Source organism: Erythrolamprus reginae, chromosome 5 (genome assembly GCF_031021105.1).
Source record: "Erythrolamprus reginae isolate rEryReg1 chromosome 5, rEryReg1.hap1, whole genome shotgun sequence".
NCBI classification, from domain to species: domain Eukaryota; kingdom Metazoa; phylum Chordata; class Lepidosauria; order Squamata; family Dipsadidae; genus Erythrolamprus; species Erythrolamprus reginae.
Window position 1 is genome coordinate 67,762,935 of NC_091954.1, and position 16,338 is coordinate 67,779,272.

General features: G+C 45.1%; 1 protein-coding gene across 2 annotated transcripts in view; it reads right to left on the bottom strand.

Annotated features, from left to right (window-relative positions):
- CRTAC1 (cartilage acidic protein 1) overlaps nt 1-16,338 on the bottom strand; it is a 52,376-nt gene that overhangs the window by 19,748 nt on the left and 16,290 nt on the right. For both annotated transcript variants that reach the window (XM_070754025.1, XM_070754026.1), the window contains exons 3-5: nt 8,513-8,709; nt 4,004-4,134; nt 747-903 (exon numbers count right to left, since the gene is read on the bottom strand). In XM_070754025.1, the coding sequence (XP_070610126.1) occupies nt 747-903; nt 4,004-4,134; nt 8,513-8,709 (485 nt within the window). The remainder of the gene's footprint in view (nt 1-746; nt 904-4,003; nt 4,135-8,512; nt 8,710-16,338) is intronic.

Below are 16,338 nucleotides of genomic sequence, written 5' to 3' on the forward strand. Positions count from 1 at the left end.
CATGAAGCAGTTAACGGCACTGGAAATAAATCTTAGCCTGACTGCAAGGCCCAAACCCCCAACCATGGATTCCTTCTCCTATTTCCTATTTCTTTCTACAGGGAATCCTACAAATTGATAAAAACACTGAAATTCACTGGGAGGATCTCTATTTTACCCTGAAGTTCTATAATACCCACAAAAAGATTTGGTAAGAATTCAGGGCCTTTGAGATTGAATGCTGAGCCTAGGCCTCTGAAGATCAATGGGCCTAGAGTCAGAGACTGGGCCTAGCATCCTGTGAGGCAATTTTTCTTTCCATCTCAGAGGTCCGTTTCTGGGAGCCACAACTCAGTTGGTGGCTACAACTGTATTGCCCTAAAGCCCACGATATGCTCTTATGCCTGGGGAGTGTAGGATTTCAAGAAGGGACCAATGGAAGATTCTGAAGCAAAATGGAGAACTCTCATTTCTTTCCTGCGGGAAGCCATTTTATTTTTTCTCCACAATGCATTATGGAACGGAGAATTTCAGGGAAAAATCAAAAATGGGCTGCTAAAATAGGGGGGGGGGACTTAAAATTTCATTCTATGGCACTAAAAGATAATTTTATTCTGAATCTTAGGGCAACACGACAAAGGGAAAACCCTTGGATGACATTTTGTGAGAGTTCCTTCAAACCTGGAGTTCATTCTGATCAAAGGTCTCCACAGTTTATATCCTCAGGTCTTCTTCAGCAATATAGCACCCTTCTGCTTTCCTCATACCTGTGAATTTATTGACTCCAGCTTCTGCGGCCACATCATTCAGTGCCACAATACCATGCTCTAGGTCACTGGCAGCTGTGTCCATCTCAATGAGGGCATGAGGACCAACTCTTCCATTGGCATAGTTAGCTATGTAAATGGAATAGCGGCCAGACCCCTGCAGGAAGGAAGGGAGTAGAACCTACCGTTAGACAGTCTACAACTACGTCGCCTTCAAACTGTTGTTCATAAGTTCATACACCATAACGTCCTTCCTGTTAGTGACTACTTCACCTTCAACAACAACAGCACAAGAGCACGTAATAGATACAAACTAAATGTAAATCGCTCCAAACTTGACTGCAGAAAATATGACTTCAGCAACAGAGTGATCAATGCCTGGAACTCACTACCTGGCTCTGTTGTTTCTTATTTATTTATTTATTTATTGGATTTGTATGCCACCCCTCTCCGAGACTCGCGGCATTGTTTAATTGACGGGACCCGGAGAAGGCCCACTCTGTGGGACCTAACTGGTTGCTGGGATTCGTGCAGCAGAAGGCGGTCCCTGAGATAATCTGGTCCGGTGCCATGAAGGGCTTTATAGGTCATAACCAACACTTTGAATTGTGACCAGAAATTGATCGGCAACCAATGCAGACTGTGGAGTGTTGGTATAACATGGGCATATTTGGGAAAGCCCATGATTGCTCTCGCAGCTGCATTCTGCAGGATCTGAAGTTTCCGAACACTTTTCAAAGGTAGCCCCATGTAGAGAGCATTACAGTAGTCGAGCCTCGAGGTGATGAGGGCATGAGTGACTGTGAGCAGTGACTCCCGGTCCAAATAGGGTCGCAACTGGTGCACCAGGCAAACCTGGGCGAACGCCCCCCTCGCCACAGCTGAAAGATGTTTCTCTAATGCATAAGTGCACTATTGTGCCTACCACCCATGTCCTTCTGTCTTCTTATCCTTTTTATCACTTCTTTATACTTTGTTATGTTAATACAAACTATAATTCTATACTTGTGTGACAAATATATAATAAAATAAAATAAAATAAATAAATAACCACTAAAAACCAATGAAGCATTCCCATCCCTTCCCCACATTGGGTAGGATAGCTAGATTCACATAACATGGGAACTTACCAAACTTGAGGGACAAAACAATCCTTTGTTCCAATATTTGGACGCAACTTGGGCATCCTCCTCGATCCACAGTTCACATTAGAGAACCATCTTTCAGCTGTAGCGAGGGGGGCGTTTACCCAGGTTTGCCTGGTGCACCAGTTGCGGCCCTATTTGGACCGGGACTCACTGCTCACAGTCACTCATACCCTCAACACCTCGAGGCTCGACTACTGTAACGCTCTCTACATGGGGCTACCTTTGAAAAGTGTTCGGAAACTTCAGATCGTGCAGAATGCAGCTGCGAGAGCAGTCATGGGCTTCCCTAGGTATGCCCATGTCATACCAACATTCCGCAGGCTGCATTGGTTGCCGATCAATTTCCAATCACAATTCAAAGTGTTGGTTATGACCTTTAAAGCCCTTCATGGCATCGGACCAGAATATCTACGAGACCGCCTCCTGCCGCACGAATCCCAGCGACCGATCAGGTCCCACAGAGTGGGCCTTCTCCGGGTCCCGTCAACTAAACAATGTCGTTTGGCGGGCCCCAGGGGAAGAGCCTTCTCTGTGGCGGCCCCGACTCTCTGGAACAAGCTCCCCCCGGAGATTAGAACTGCCCCTACCCTCCTCGCCTTTCGCAAACTCCTTAAAACCCACCTTTGTCGTCAGGCATGGAGGAACTGAGATATCTCCCCCGGGCCTATACAATTTATGTATGGTATGCTTGTGTGTATGTCCGTTTACTAATGAGGTTTTTTAATACTTTATATTGTAAATTATTAGATTTGTTATAAACTGTTTTTATTGTGTTGTGAGCTGCCCCGAGTCTACGGAAAGGGGCGGCATACAAATCTAATAAATAATAATAATAATAATAAATATTTATGCCCAAATGCAAACTCTGATGGTGTGTGACACAATAATCTGATTCATGAAATGGCTGAGTTTCCAAACCACAATGAGCCACAAAATATTCAAGCCACGGACTGGCATATTGGGTGCCTCCAGTGGGTAGCAGTTCCACGGCTGTGATAAGGATAAGTCTGGTAAAGAAAACACCATGCCAGACCCTTGAACATACAAGCAAAACCAGGCTACTCAGACATGGAGGGCTTCCAAAGGGGACATGTCAGGTCTTCACGTGGCCATGTTTGCCCCAGGCTTCTTTGTCAGCCGCCATCTGCCCCCTTTTGTTCTACCATGGCACCCTGGTTTAGCATTAATCATTGGAAAACAAACCACGCAAGGTAGAGCGAGAAGAAAATGCAGGTGACAGGGGCATAAATCACCCAGACAGGCGGTGTTTATCAGCAACGCGGCACTCGCCTGGCACTGCAGCCCCTGATGGGAGTTCTGACAGCTGTGGGGGAGGGGGCAGTGCCTGGCCATAGGGAGAACAAGGCCTCTCCAAAAACATTTTCTCTCTCTCTTTACGCAGCTGAGATTATGCTTCCTTGGTTCCAAAGAAGCTGCGAGAGCAATCATGGGCTTCCCTAGGTATGCCCATGCTACACCAACACACCACAGTCTGCATTGGCTGCCGATCAGTCTCTGGTCACAATTCAAAGTGTTGGTCATGACCTATAAAGCCCTTCATGGCATCGGGACAGAATATCTCCGGGACCGCCTTCTGCCGCACGAATCCCAGCGACCGGTTAGGTCCCACAGAGTTGGCCTTCTCCGGGTCCCGTCGACTAAACAATGTCGTCTGGCGGGACCCAGGGGAAGAGCCTTCTCTGCGGTGGCCCCGACCCTCTGGAACCAGCTCCCCCCGGAGATTAGAACTGCCCCCACCCTCCTTGCCTTTCGTAAACGTCTTAAAACCCACCTCTGCCGCCAGGTATGGGGGAAATGAGACATCTCCCCCAGGCCTATACAGTTTATGCATGGTATGTTTGTGGGTATGTTTCTTTTTAACAAGGGGTTTTTAGTGACTTTTAATTATTAGATTTGTTATATATTGTACTATTACTGTTGTGAGCCGCCCCGAGTCTATGGAGAGGGGCGGCATACAAATCTAATAAATAAATAATAAATAATAAATAATAAATAATAAATAATAATAATTTCTTTCTTCCGCACATATGCCGGAGATCAGAGATTCTGAGGTGATAGCCCAGCGAGCCAAGTACCTCACGCACTCACCAGCCTGTCTACGCATGCCACGGAACGCCCAGCAAACCGGCTTGCCACACCCCGGTTCACCTCATCGCTCAAGATGTCCTCCCAGCGCCCATTGCGGAACTTGAATAGTTTGTCTGTATAGGTGGCTACACCTGGGAAAGAGAGAGAAGGAGACATCAGGCATCTCATGGCTTCAGGCTGGACTCCCATCTCCGTATGTTCTTTCTCTCTCTCTTTTTAAAAATAAACTTTATTGATTTTTATAGTAATAAACAAATACACACAACCCAAAAACAGTGCACAGTGATATGTGCTCCCGCCACCCAACATCAATCATTCAATCTAATTTATAATATTTTAAAACGGGGAACATCAACATATTTAAAAAGTATGGAGTGATTCCAATTTATTCTTTGTGAATCGGTCTCGAATTCCACTGGCCATAAAACCTCTGACCCTATCCCATCTTCCCATCGGTTTTTTCCACTTTATTTTCATTGATCATATGCATTTTAATATCCATGATTTCAAACTGAATGTGTCCCACCACGTACCAATATAAATTTTGTATTGTTCATTATGTTGTATCCTTCCAACCTAAAACTATAACCGCTTGGGCACTCTCTATACATGTAGCTGCTTCCTTAATTTCTCTGAAATTCTTTCTTTTGTCAAAGATGAGGACTTGGGGCAGCTTACAGCAGTGTTTTTCAACCAGTGTGCCATGGCACACTAGTGTGCCGCGAGACATGGTCAGGTGTGCCGCGAAGCAAGAGAGAGAGCAAGAGAGAGAAAGAAAGCAAGAGAGAGAGAGAGGGAGGGAAGGAGAGAGAGAGAAAGACATAGAGGGAGGGAGGGAGGGAGAGAGAGACCAAAAAAGAGAGGAAGGAAGGAAGAGAAAGAAAGAGGGAGAGAAAGAGGGAGGGAGAGAGAAATAATGCGAAAGGGAGGAAGAGAGAGAGAATTTTTTTGTCCAAACTTTTTTTAGCGCCCCCCCCCTCCGCTCAATGTGCCCCAGGGTTTCGTAAATGTAAAAAATGTGCCGCGGCTCAAAAAAGGTTGAAAGTCACTGGCTTACAGCATATAAAGAAAACAATATACAGTACTACAATGTCCTAAATCCAATTAATCTAAAATCCCCAATTATTAAAAAATCAAGCATTCCCACTCAGACCACAAACATCACATAACATTCATCAGTCAGGGGGCTAGTATCTAATAGCTCCATGCCTGGTGGCATAGAAAGAGTCTTCAGACTCTTACAAAAGGCAAAGAGAATGGGGGCGGTATGGCTCTCTGCGAGGAGCTGATTCCAGAGGGCCGGAGCCCACACAGAGAAGGCTCTTCCTCTGGGCCCCGCCAAACGACATTGCCTAGTGGACAGGACCTGTGTGACCTAACCGGTCACTGGGACTCATGTGGCAAGAGGAGGTCCCGTAAATAATTTGATCTGATGCCATGTAGGGCTTTATAGGTCATAACCAACACTTTGAATTGCATCCAGAAACCAATCGGCAGCCAATATAGGACGCAGACTGCTGGAGAAAATGTCCCCCCTGCCCTTCCCGGGGCACTCTGGAAGCCCAAAATGCCCTCCCAGAGTCTCTGCATGAACTGAAAATCAGCATGCCGGTGCGCACTGGAGCTAAGCTAGGGCAATGGCTTGTGGGCTGGCAGGTATGGCTCCGTGTGCTACCAGGTTCGCCATCGCTGCCTTAGGGCAGTGTTTCCCAACCTTGGCAACTTGAAGATATCTGGACTTCAACTCCCAGAATTCCCCAGCCAGCATTCGCTGGCTGGGGAATTCTGGGAATTGAAGTCCAAATATCTTCAAGTTGACAAGGTTGGGAAACACTGCCTTAGGGAGAAGGGCTCCAAGATTCCAAGCGATCAGAGGTGGAAAGATTTGGGACAACCCTATCCTGAAACAACACAACTGCACTATGCAGATGTGAAATTTGTACGTATTTGCAGATTGTGTATGTGACCGTCAAACAATCCCTGTCCCACCTTATCACTACAAACTGAATCCTTTTTTCCCCCTTTGTTTACTTTGAGCACCTAGTTCCCGATTGTCAGCCTTTACAGCCTCTCCACTCCAATACCTGCCCTCAGCGAGTCTCTAACTGCTAGCTAGTATGCAGGGCTGTGACTGGGACTGCGCTGCCGTGAATGCAGCAACTCCAAGAAAGCTTAAGGGTTGGTAAGGGAGGTCCAGAAGAATACACTCATTAAGTAAAAATGTGCGAAAGCAGCACGGAGCCATGTACATCATAAAGGGAAAAGGGAAAAGGGAAAAAAAAAAAATCAATGGCCAGACCCTGATGCCGGGAGTAATGCGATTGGCTGATTTAAAGAGTAGGAGTCTTTGGTAGCTGTAAAGCTGTAATTAGGTGTGTCAGGAAGACAGATAAGCAGAACCAAGAGTAGATCGATGAGGCAGGTAAAGGGCCCAGCCCAACTCTAGAAGCAGCAGGGACTTGGCGGTGTTTTTTTTTCTCTATGGGAAAGGACCATAGAGATATAAAGAGAGACGGGCATTGAGCAAGTGGAAGGAAAGCAATCGTTGTTCCAGGGTTCCCATAAGCCAGTGATAGTGAACCTTTTTTTCTAAAGGTCCCAAAAGAATATGTGGGCATGCTATTGTGTATGTGCTTGTACCCACACCCATAATTTAATGCCTGGGGAGGGCAAAAACAGCTTCCCCCGCCCCCCGGAGACCCTCTGGAGGCCGGAAATGGCCTGTTTCTCAATTTCTGGTGGGCCCAATGGGCTTGTGTTTTGCCCTCCCCAGGCGCCAAGGGTTTCCTGGACCCTGGGAAAGGTAAAAATGCCCTCCCCCATCCCCCTGGAGGCTCTCTGGAAGCCAAAAATGGCCTTCCAGAGTCTTTATGAGAGCCAAAAATCAGATGGCCGGCACAAACATGCACATTGGAGCTGAGCTAGGGCTCGCGTGCCAGCAGATACGGCTCCGTGTGCCATAGGTTTTCCATCACTGCCATAAGCTATTCAGCAAGAATTTAGAAGCAACCAAAATCCAACAAGGGATCTTACTGGAAAAGCCAATGGTCAAGCAGCATTTCCCAGAAAATCCCACAGTCCCATCTGAAGCTCAGAAAAGAAAATGGGCCTGTTATTCTAACTGCAAGGGCTGGGCCATAAAGATTATGCTGGCAGGATAGTGCTATTAGTGGACTAGTGGATAGTGGACTATTGCAGTGTTTCCCAACCTTGGCAACTTGAAGATATCTGGACTTCAACTCTCAGAATTCCCCAGCCAGCATTTGCTGGCTGGGGAATTCTGGGAGTTGAAGTCCAGATATCCTCAAGTTGCCAAGGTTGGGAAACACTGGACTAGTGGATAGTGGACTAGTGCTACATACTTAACGTTGGCAAGAGCGTATTGTAGTGCCAGCCTAGCATTTAGATACTTATCGTCCCAAAAGAAAACAATAATGACAGTGGAGCTACAGAGGCCTAGATGATTCAGATGCTTCCCTCTGTCCTGTCCACTTCAAGGAACATTGTCCCAGAGGCGCTCCTTCATCCTCTGCAATTCTAAGCCCTGAGAGCTGCAGTCATTGCTGGCAACTAGAGATCTGGCAAAACTCTGAGTCAGCAGCCAAGTCTTTCTACACCCCCCCACCCCCCACCTCCGGCGGCCTGCCAGCCCCACTGTGCTGCCAGAGAATCGACAAAATCACTCAGCTGGGAAATTAACTCCAGGCTTGAAACATCCCACCCTGGTGGCCAGTGAAGGTCAGGAATTGGGCCGTCAGTGGTACAAGGCTAGCAGGGGAGGTCCCAGAATAAACTATGTGGAGGGCAGCCTACGGCAGTGATTTTCAACCTTTTTTGAACCGCGACACATTTTTTTCATTTACAAAATCCTGGGGCACACCACCTTCCTGGGTGTGGATGAGAGGCGGTCTGCTATTGGTTCATCACAAGTGGTCGGGATGAATCCTAGAAGGTGATTGGTCAGTGAGCCTCCACTCTTCCTGTCACTGATAGCTGGAGGGATTGTGAGGGGAATGTTTATGTTTGGATGGAGGTGGCTGGCGGCGGGCCGGATAAATGGCCTCCACGGGCCGTATCCGGCACGCAGGCCGTAGTTTGGGGACCCATGTTTAATTTCTCCACGGCACACCTGACCATGTCTCACGGCACACTAGTGTGCCGCGGCACACTGGTTGAAAAACACTGGCCTACGGGACACTACAAACAAGAAAGAAAGATGGCTGGACACACTCCTGGCCTTCATCCTGCCACATCACAACACGTCCCCTCTGAGAATCGCTTCTACATTTCTGTCACCGCTTTTGACCAGGTTAAATGGACCCTGGAACTAATCAGCACTGGCGAAGTTGCTACAATGGGATAATTTCCAGACATAGAGTCTGTTGCATATCATACAACATGGATATCAGAAGATGAAGGGAAATGCAAAGAACATTCAAAAGATTTGATGCGTCAATTTGGTTGTCAATGATAAGTTAAACGTCAGGGACAAATGACTTTGACACACACCAGAAAAGGCATTATTGGTGTTCAGGAAGTAAATTTCCTCCCATCCATCTCCATCAATGTCACAGGCTGTCACACCAATTGCATTGCCCTGGCGATCCCTCAGTGCATAGTAGGGGGAGCTGCGTTCATCCACTGCAAGGTTTAACAGCCGGGCCCGTGTCTTGTCGTACTTCAGCACCAGGTTGGGTCCATTGTACCTGAAGGAATAGAGAGTAAAAAAAAATGAAGCAAGAGTGAGCACGGGTGGTTTCAGATATTAGCCCTTCTTTTTCCCCTATCAAAGTCTTCTGTTGCTGCTAATGTACTTCCTCAATTAGGCAACGAAGCATCCCCCAATATCGTCTTGGAGAAGAGAAAGGAAGGGACTTTAATGAAGAGAACAGTGGTGGGAACCAATATGCTTTCCATATTTTCTCACCGTTTGCACTGCTCCGCCTTATTAAGAAGCCAGTAACTCAGCCTGAGTTCTAGCACACTGAATTAATCACCTCCCTGCCTCTTTTTCTGCCATAATGGATTTGTTAGATTTTAATGAGTCACAAGACTCTCAGCAACTGCCACCGCTACCTTTCCAAAAAACTGTCCTATTTTGCGAGAAAAAAGTCAACAGAGGAAAAAAGGAAGAGAACCATTGTTTTCCTCAGGCCTGCTGAACACACATCGCACATTTATGAAAATGCTTTGAAGTGCAGATTTAATACATTAATCTGGTAAGATTTCGAGACACATAATTCACCAAAGTTGATTAAAACCCTTCATCGGACTAAGTACAAAGTTCAGGAGGAGTGATGCTTATGGAATGTAGGATTATATTTTTTTAAAGTATCAGGAAAGCCTATTTTTTTTCCATCCAATGTAAGATATAAAAATGTTATGCCACTTATACTGGTAGTTATGCATGTTTAAATCATTTTTGTTTTACTCCATAGCTTATACTGTTGCTTTCTCCCTTCTTCAGATCAGTGAATTCATTGGGAAAAATAGGTTAAAGAGGAAGGGCTGGATTTTGTGTTTCCTATATTTATAGAGACAGAGTTCCTTTTCTAAATCTTTTCTGACATACTGAAGGATTTGGGGGATTAAGTCGAGCACCACTGGGGCTCCTCGGGAAAATGGAAACCAAATGGTAAAGGCCCAAAAGAAATTTCTTTCTTATCTTGTTTCAGACAACTAATGTATGCAAGATGTAAATTGACGTTTCCCCTCCTATTTAGGAATCAGGATTTATCTGGGGCGGTATTGTTAAAAGGCATATTAAACTGGGTTTGACCTAAAGCCCTTGTCAGGAAGTGATACTGGGAAGATCTCTGATACAGAATTGACAAAAGCTAAACTACTGCAGTATCAGATCAAGAATACTGCTTTTATAGAGTACTTATCTGTCTTATTAATGGATTTGGCCAAAGTATACCCTTCCTCCAGTTGTGTAGAATTCTGCTTCTTTGATTAAGGGAGAGTTCTGGATTCTTTGAGACATCCATCCATGTTAACATCACACAATGCAAAGTTGCAGAAACGCCCGAGTGGTTTCATCTGGCAGCTAATGATGTGTGACTCTAATGTGGTTAGCATAGAGCTTGCTAAGGCTGAAAATGTACAGCAGAGAGGGAAAATACAACAGATGAGGAGGGCAGGGAGGGGAGCCCTAGTAGCTAGTAATAAATATAGAATTTGGTGAAACCTTGAGGGCATTATTTGAAAACCAGGGGAAAATATCTCGTCCTCAAAAGGGATCAAGAGGAGAGCCTTTCAGGAAACCAATTAATGCAAAGGGCCAAGCCTGCACCAGAGGCTGAATTTTATGTGTCAGTGGGTCTGTGAAATGCCCTTAATCACACATTTTGGCTACTGTTCCAAGTGTACTTTGTAAACTGAAGCAGGAAAAGCTGCCTTCAGAAAACATGGTCATCTTCTATTTTAAGATGTGTGTCTTGTTTAAATTTGGTGCAAAACTCAAACACACACACCCATAGGCAGACTGCCCAGGTTCAAATCTTGATAAGGGTAGGGCTAGATGATGAGAGCTAAATAGCTTGAAACAGATCTATAGTAGTTTCCCTTCATTTTCATTATCAGCAAAAATATGTTACACACAGAGAGATACATACACACACAGAGAAAGAGAGAGAGACAGACAGACAGAGACAGACAGACAGAGAGGAAAAAGAAGGAAGGGAGGGAGGAAGGAAGGAAAGAAAGAAAGAAAGAAAGAGAGAAAGAAAGAAAGTTCATTTCAATTTTTCGAAGTATAAGACGCACCTTTTTACCCCCCAAAAGAGGATGAAAACTTGGGTGCGTCTTATACGCTGAATGTAGCCCCACCCTTCCAACCCCGCCCTTTGGTCTCTGCCTGCCAGCAATTTACCTCCTCATAGCAAACAGCAGCAGAGCCTGCTTAGCACAAGCCACTGATTACCTGCCTCCCGGCAGCAAGCCCTTGTCCTAAAATGAAAATGAAACTAAAGCTGCCCAAAGGCAAATTGATGGGGGAGCAGACTGTGGTGAAATTTGCTGTTAGATTTTTTGCTGCAAGGAGATAAGTCAACAACTATAAATGCCTATAGAACAGTGGTTCTCAACCTGGGTGCCAGGACCCATTTGGGGGTCGAACGACTGTTTCCCAGGGCTCACCTAAGACCATGGGAAAAGACAAATTTCCCATGGTGTTAGGAGCTAAAGCTTCTATTCTGGCACCTTGGAACATTTTATTTATTTATTTATTTATTACTTAGATTTGTATGCCGCCCCTCTCCGAAGACTCGGGGCGGCTCACAACATGTAGAAACAAATCATAAGTAAACAGACAAATTTAAAAATATTTAAATATTTAAAAAAAAACAACCCATATGCTAACAGACGCACACACAGACATACCATGCATAAATTAAACATGCCCAGGGGGAGATGTTTCAGTTCCCCCATGCTTGACGGCAGAGGTGGGTTTTAAGGAGTTTACGGAGGGCAGGAAGATATTTTTACAATCTGACCAGTCAGACATTTACAGTGGGGGTGTCCCTCTGACCTTCCTGCCAATCAACTTAAAGCTCTGTTGGAAGAATTGGTGCAAGATTTATGGTTGGGGGACACCAACAACATGAGGAACTGTGTTAAGGGGTCGCGGCATTAGAAAGATTGACAACCACTGCTATAAATATTAGACTTGTTTTTTTAAAGACTGCTTTATTATTAACTTAACAAAATGAAGAAGGTTTTTAAAATAAATGCTTGATCTGAAGAGGCCCAGTGCTATTGTATCTCTGGTATCTTCTTTTAAATAGCTACTTCCAGAAAGCCACATCAATTTTAAAGATCTGTAAAAGTATAATCTGAAATGTAACAGTGTCCTGTTTTAGTATTAAGATAAGGCAGCTGAGTTAAACCCTCACTTAGTCATGTTTGGAGTAAATCTATTTAAATAATTGGGAGGAGTTAGTGTGATTACATTTAAGAAAACTTTCTGGGATTAATATACTGCCGTAATGTACATTTCTCCAATTCTGTGCTATTTCTATGGCCAGGCACACATGCCCAGAAATGCACAGCAAACAGTATATAGCATCTGAACTGTTGGGCAAATTGCTGGGAGGCAGAGACCATTTCCCCCTTGTTTTCCTCCCCCAAAACTAAGGTGCATCTTATATCCTGAAAAAAATACGGAGTGTGTGTGTAACATATTTTTGCTGATAATGAAAATGAAGGGAGACTAGTACAGTGGTTCCTCTACCTAAGAACAACTCTTCTTACAAACTTTTATAGATAAGAACCGGGTGTTCAAGATTTTTTTGCCTCTTCTCAAGAGCCTTTTCTACTTACAAACCCGAGCCTCCAAAACTGTAACCGGAAAAGGCAGGGAGAAGCCTCCGTGGGGCCTCTCTAGGAATCTCTGGGGTGGGGTGGGGGAACAGGGCCAGAAAAGGTGGGGAGAAGCCTCTGTGGGGCCTCTCTAGGAATCTCCTGGGGGGGAAACAGGGCCAGAAAAGGTGGGGAGAAGCCTCTGTGGGGTCTCTCTAGGAATCTCTGGGGGGGGAACAGGGCCAGAAAAGGTGGGGAGAAGCCTCTGTGGGGTCTCTCTAGGAATCTCCTGGGGGAAAAACAGGGCCAGAAAAGGCAGGGAGAAGCCTCCATGGGGCCTCTCTAGGAATCTCTGGGGGGGGGAACAGGGCCAGAAAAGGTGGGGAGAAGCCTCTGTGGGGCCTCTCTAGGAATCTCCTGGGGGGGGGAACAGGGCCAGAAAAGGTGGGGAGAAGCCTCCATGGGGTCTCTCTAGGAATCTCCTGGGAGGAAACAGGGCTTCCACCCTCCCTGTGATTTCCCCAATCGCACACATTATTTGCTTTTACATTTGTTCCTATGGGGAAAATTGCTTCTTCTTACAAACTTTTCTACTTAAGAACCTGGTCACGGAACAAATTAAGTTCGTAAGTAGAGCTACCACTGTATAGATCTATTTCAAGCTATTTAGCTCTTATCAGGTAGCCACACTCTTACAGAGATTTGGACCTGGGCAGTCTGCCTGTGTGTGTGTGTGTGTGTGTGTGTGTATACACACGCACAAACATACATACATTAAAGGCTGAAGAATCAGAATACTGTATATACATGTACATGTACATATACATATATATATTCTGATTCTTTAGCCTTTAATAAAAGTAGATTAAAAAAACAGTGTAATTAATATTATGCTGAAATAATTATATACATAATGATATAATAATCTGCCACTTGGAATCTTTCAACTACTTGACTAAATCCAAGATCTCCCGTATTCTTCTTCTAGAAAGATCAGTGGGAAAGAAACGTACGTGTAATAAAAGCCACGTGTCTGGCTTAACATTGTTTTGGGTTGTTCCAGCACATCTTTCAGAATGATATTCTTTAATTTATTTAATCATTGCAAGATTTGAAAAGTGCTATATTAGAAAGCATAGCACTGGCAATCCTAGGGTGGGAATCTTCCTGCCAAAGGTTGCACTCTGTGACATAGAGCTGTCTAAATATGACCAGCTGCAGCCCAGGGCTGAATGAGATGCTTTGTTATCCTTTATTAAGAGCAATATCAAAAGGAAATTAGAAATACCGGGTGTATTAGATCTGCAAATGACACTTGCAAACTTTGCATAGACCATCTTCTGGTGGCAGCAATTCTAATATATTTCTTACTCTAAAACTAGGAAATCCAAGATATGGGTTTTGAGTGCCCTGGCATGGGAATATGCTACTACAGCTTGTAGGGCCTCCTGTGTGCCAGCCTGCCAAGGTACTACTCAGTACTAAGATCTCCTCCTCTAAAATCCTCCTTCCACAAAAGTGACATTGTTGTATCTTTTCACTACCGGATTAAATTTATTTGTCTGTCTGTCTGTCTGTCTGTCTGTCTGTCTGTCTGTCTGTCTGTCTGTCTGTCTGTCTGTCTGTCTGTCTGTCTGTCTGTCTGTCTGTCTGTCTGTCTGTCTATCTATCTATCTATCTATCTATCTATCTATCTATCTATCTATTTAGTCCAATACACAATGAGGGGTTTAGTGGGTATACAGTGATCCCTCGAGTTTCGCGATCTCGAGTTTCGCGAAACGCCATATCGCGAGTTTTCAACCCGGAAGTAAACTCCACCATCTGCGCATGCGTGCCCTTCCACGCATGCGTAGATGGTGGAGTTTCCCCGCCGGGCAGAGGCTTCCCTGGGTCTTCCCCCTCTTGCCCTGGTAAGACAGCATCGGCGCGAGCAACGGCGTGGGCGGGCGGGCGGCACGCGCGCGGGAAACCCCACCTCCGCCTCCCAGCTGGGAAGCGGAGCCAGCAACAGCGTGGGCGGGCGGGCGGTGCGCGCGAGCCTGGGGACACCCTAGCTCTGCTTCCCAGCGCGCGCGCGTTGCTGGGGAAAGCGCGCGCGCTTGGGGACTCCCTAGGTCCGCTCCCCAGCTGGAGAGCGGAGCTGGGATGTCCCCAAGCGCGCGCGCACCCCAGGCGCGAGCAACGGGGTGGGCGGGCGAAGGGCGGCCGGCAGTGGAAGCAAAAACACCATCTGCGCACGCGCAGATGGTGTTTTTACTTCCGCACCGCTACTTCGCGAAAAATCGATCTTCGCGAGGGGTCCTGGAACGGAACCCTCGCGATGATCGAGGGATCACTGTATATCTATATACACATAGTAAAATACATGATGAAGGTTATAGAGGAGATACTCATAGTAAAATATATCTAAGAAATAATAGAAAAGAAGATAAAGTAATAGAACAGAACAGAACAGAATAGAATAGAAAGAATAGAAGAAGAGATATAGGAATAGAAGAAAGGTATAGGAGATTTAGGAGAGCAATAGGACAGGGGACGGAAGGCACTCTAGTGCACTTGTACTCGCCCCTTACTGACCTCTTAGGAATCTGGATAGGTCAACTGTAGATAATCTAAGGGTAAAGTGTTGGGGGGTTGGGGATGACACTATGGAGTCCGGTAATGAGTTCCACGCTTCGACAACTCGGTTACTGAAGTCATATTTTTTACACTCTCAGGAATTTAGGTGACTTGTTTATTACCGTTATTGTTTTTTTAATGTATTGCCTTTTAAATATGTTATGATAACATTCTCTTTTGTTTTTATTGTATTCTGTTCCAATTCTGTCAAGGGCTTTAAACCTAAATACCAAAGACATCACTATTGTGCCCTAAAGATGTATGTGTGCATGTTTTTGGGGGGTTAGGAATTACAGTGCATTTCAGACTAAATGTGAGGAAGTGTAACAAAAGCAGTAGTAAGTCCTTTTCAGGCTACAAATAAATCATATTTCAGAGGGAGGCTCAAAATTGCTCTGCTTGACTCTGTTAAGGCCATAACTAAAGAACTAGCACAATGTTTCTACTTTAGTAAGAATACTAACAACGTGGTGACAGTTTAGGGCAGAGTGATGGAGATGTCGCGTCTGGAATGCACATCCATGAAGGAAGGTCAGAGGAACGACGGGAATAAAAAGGATGGATGGATTCAGGTGAACACATAGATTAATGAGTTAAGTTTGCCCGGTAAAGCTGCCTTCTAAGAAATCGAAGCAATCGGGGATTAATCAGGAACAGGTGGAATATAATTCTTATCCAGAGGAATATCTTACTGTAAAAAGTGATCGTCCTCTTTCAAGTGGATGATCGCTTCCACCATAGAAACATAGAAGACTGACGGCAGAAAAAGACCTCATGATCCATCTAGTCTGCCCTTATACTATTTCCTGTGTTTTATCTTAGGATGGATATATGTTTATCCCAGGCATGTTTAAATTCAGTTACTGTGGATTTACCAACCACATCTGCTGGAAGTTTGTTCCAAGGATCTACTACTCTTTCAGTAAAATAATATTTTCTCATGTTGCCTTTGATCATTCCCCCAATTAACTTCAGATTGTGTCCCCTTGTTCTTGTGTTCACTTTCCTATTAAAAACACTTCCCTCCTGAACCTTATTTAACCCTTTAACATATTTAAATGTTTCGATCATGTCCCCCCTTTTCCTTCTGTCCTCCAGACTATACAGATTGAATTCATTAAGTCTTTCCTGATACGTTTTATGCTTAAGACCTTCCACCATTCTTGTAGCCTGTCTTTGGACCCGTTCAGTTTTGTCAATATCTTTTTGTAGGTGAGGTCTCCAGAACTGAACACAGTACTCCAAATGTGGTCTCACCAGCGCTGTATATAAGGGGATCACAATCTCCCTCTTCCTGCTTGTTATACCTCTAGCTATGCAGCCAAACATCCTACTTGCTTTCCCTACCGCCTGACTGCACTGTTCACCCATTTTGAGACTGTCAGAAATCACTACCCCTAAATCCTTTTCTT